This window comes from Quercus suber, unplaced genomic scaffold (genome assembly GCF_002906115.3).
Source record: "Quercus suber isolate HL8 unplaced genomic scaffold, Cork oak 2.0 scaffold_2035, whole genome shotgun sequence".
Taxonomy (NCBI): Eukaryota; Viridiplantae; Streptophyta; class Magnoliopsida; order Fagales; family Fagaceae; genus Quercus; species Quercus suber.
Window position 1 is genome coordinate 909 of NW_027071379.1, and position 862 is coordinate 1,770.

Below are 862 nucleotides of genomic sequence, written 5' to 3' on the forward strand. Positions count from 1 at the left end.
GGCCAAATGCTGAAGCAGCCCACAACATAAAGTTTTTAGAACTGAGACTCAAACCTTTGAGCCAATGGAGCTTTCGAGGGTTTCCTACTGTTAAGCCACACTTGCTGATGTTTGCTGTTTGACCTTATGACCTTGGTCTATAAGTATTTTTATAAGCTGTAGTTGGGGAAAAAATGTCCTCAACAAATTACAAACAACTTAAAGTATTTTGATCATTCAAATACACAACACGCTTTTATTAATCAAATACATATTACATAAGACTTACAAATCAGTGTTCAAACTAAACTGCATAGCAAACAATTTTTAACGAATAGCATACTCGGATGAGGATGACATCTGGCCATCTGGCCCATCCTAAAGTTCGTTCTCATTAGGAATTGCCACTAAAATGTTCACTCCATGAGTAGCCTGATTAGGAGGTGGCATTGCCATGACAAGACCATCAAGAACTGACCCGATCCAATATGAAACATTTATAGGCTTACTCCCTTCACGAAATGCTACCTCTTTGGCCCCTAAATATTCATCCCAACCTGCACAAGTGACTTGAGTCTTGATACTCAATTGTGGCTTAACATGCTTAAGTTTGGGATACTTTTCTATCTCAATAATATCCTCAGAGTTTTCTTTCACAAACAAATAAAACTCTGAATCCATTTTGCTACCAAGTCGGCTCTCTGTCTCCTCAACACAATGCAATGCAAGTGACTTGCACGTTTCACCATCCAAATTTGCATTTTCAGCAGTGACCTTGAAATGCATGGTTTTGACGCAATCTTTTCTTGGAGTTGAGCTAGTTATGCTGGGAGGAGAAGAACCGTTCCTTTTAAGATTAGGGAGGTAAAATAAGGGTTTTTTG

The 862-nt window shown here is 38.7% G+C and overlaps 1 protein-coding gene across 1 annotated transcript; it reads right to left on the bottom strand.

The window, feature by feature from the left end:
* Window positions 1-357: 357 nt before the first annotated feature.
* Window positions 358-765, bottom strand: LOC136066124 (uncharacterized). The gene has a single exon (XM_065769987.1). The coding sequence runs from the start codon at window positions 763-765 to the stop codon at window positions 358-360; it is 408 nt and encodes a 135-aa protein (XP_065626059.1).
* Window positions 766-862: the final 97 nt, after the last annotated feature.

Excerpts from the sequence above, each read along its gene's own strand:
- LOC136066124 (XM_065769987.1), bottom strand. The coding sequence starts at position 765 with ATGCATTTCAAGGTCACTGCTGAAAATGCAAATTTGGATGGTGAAACG.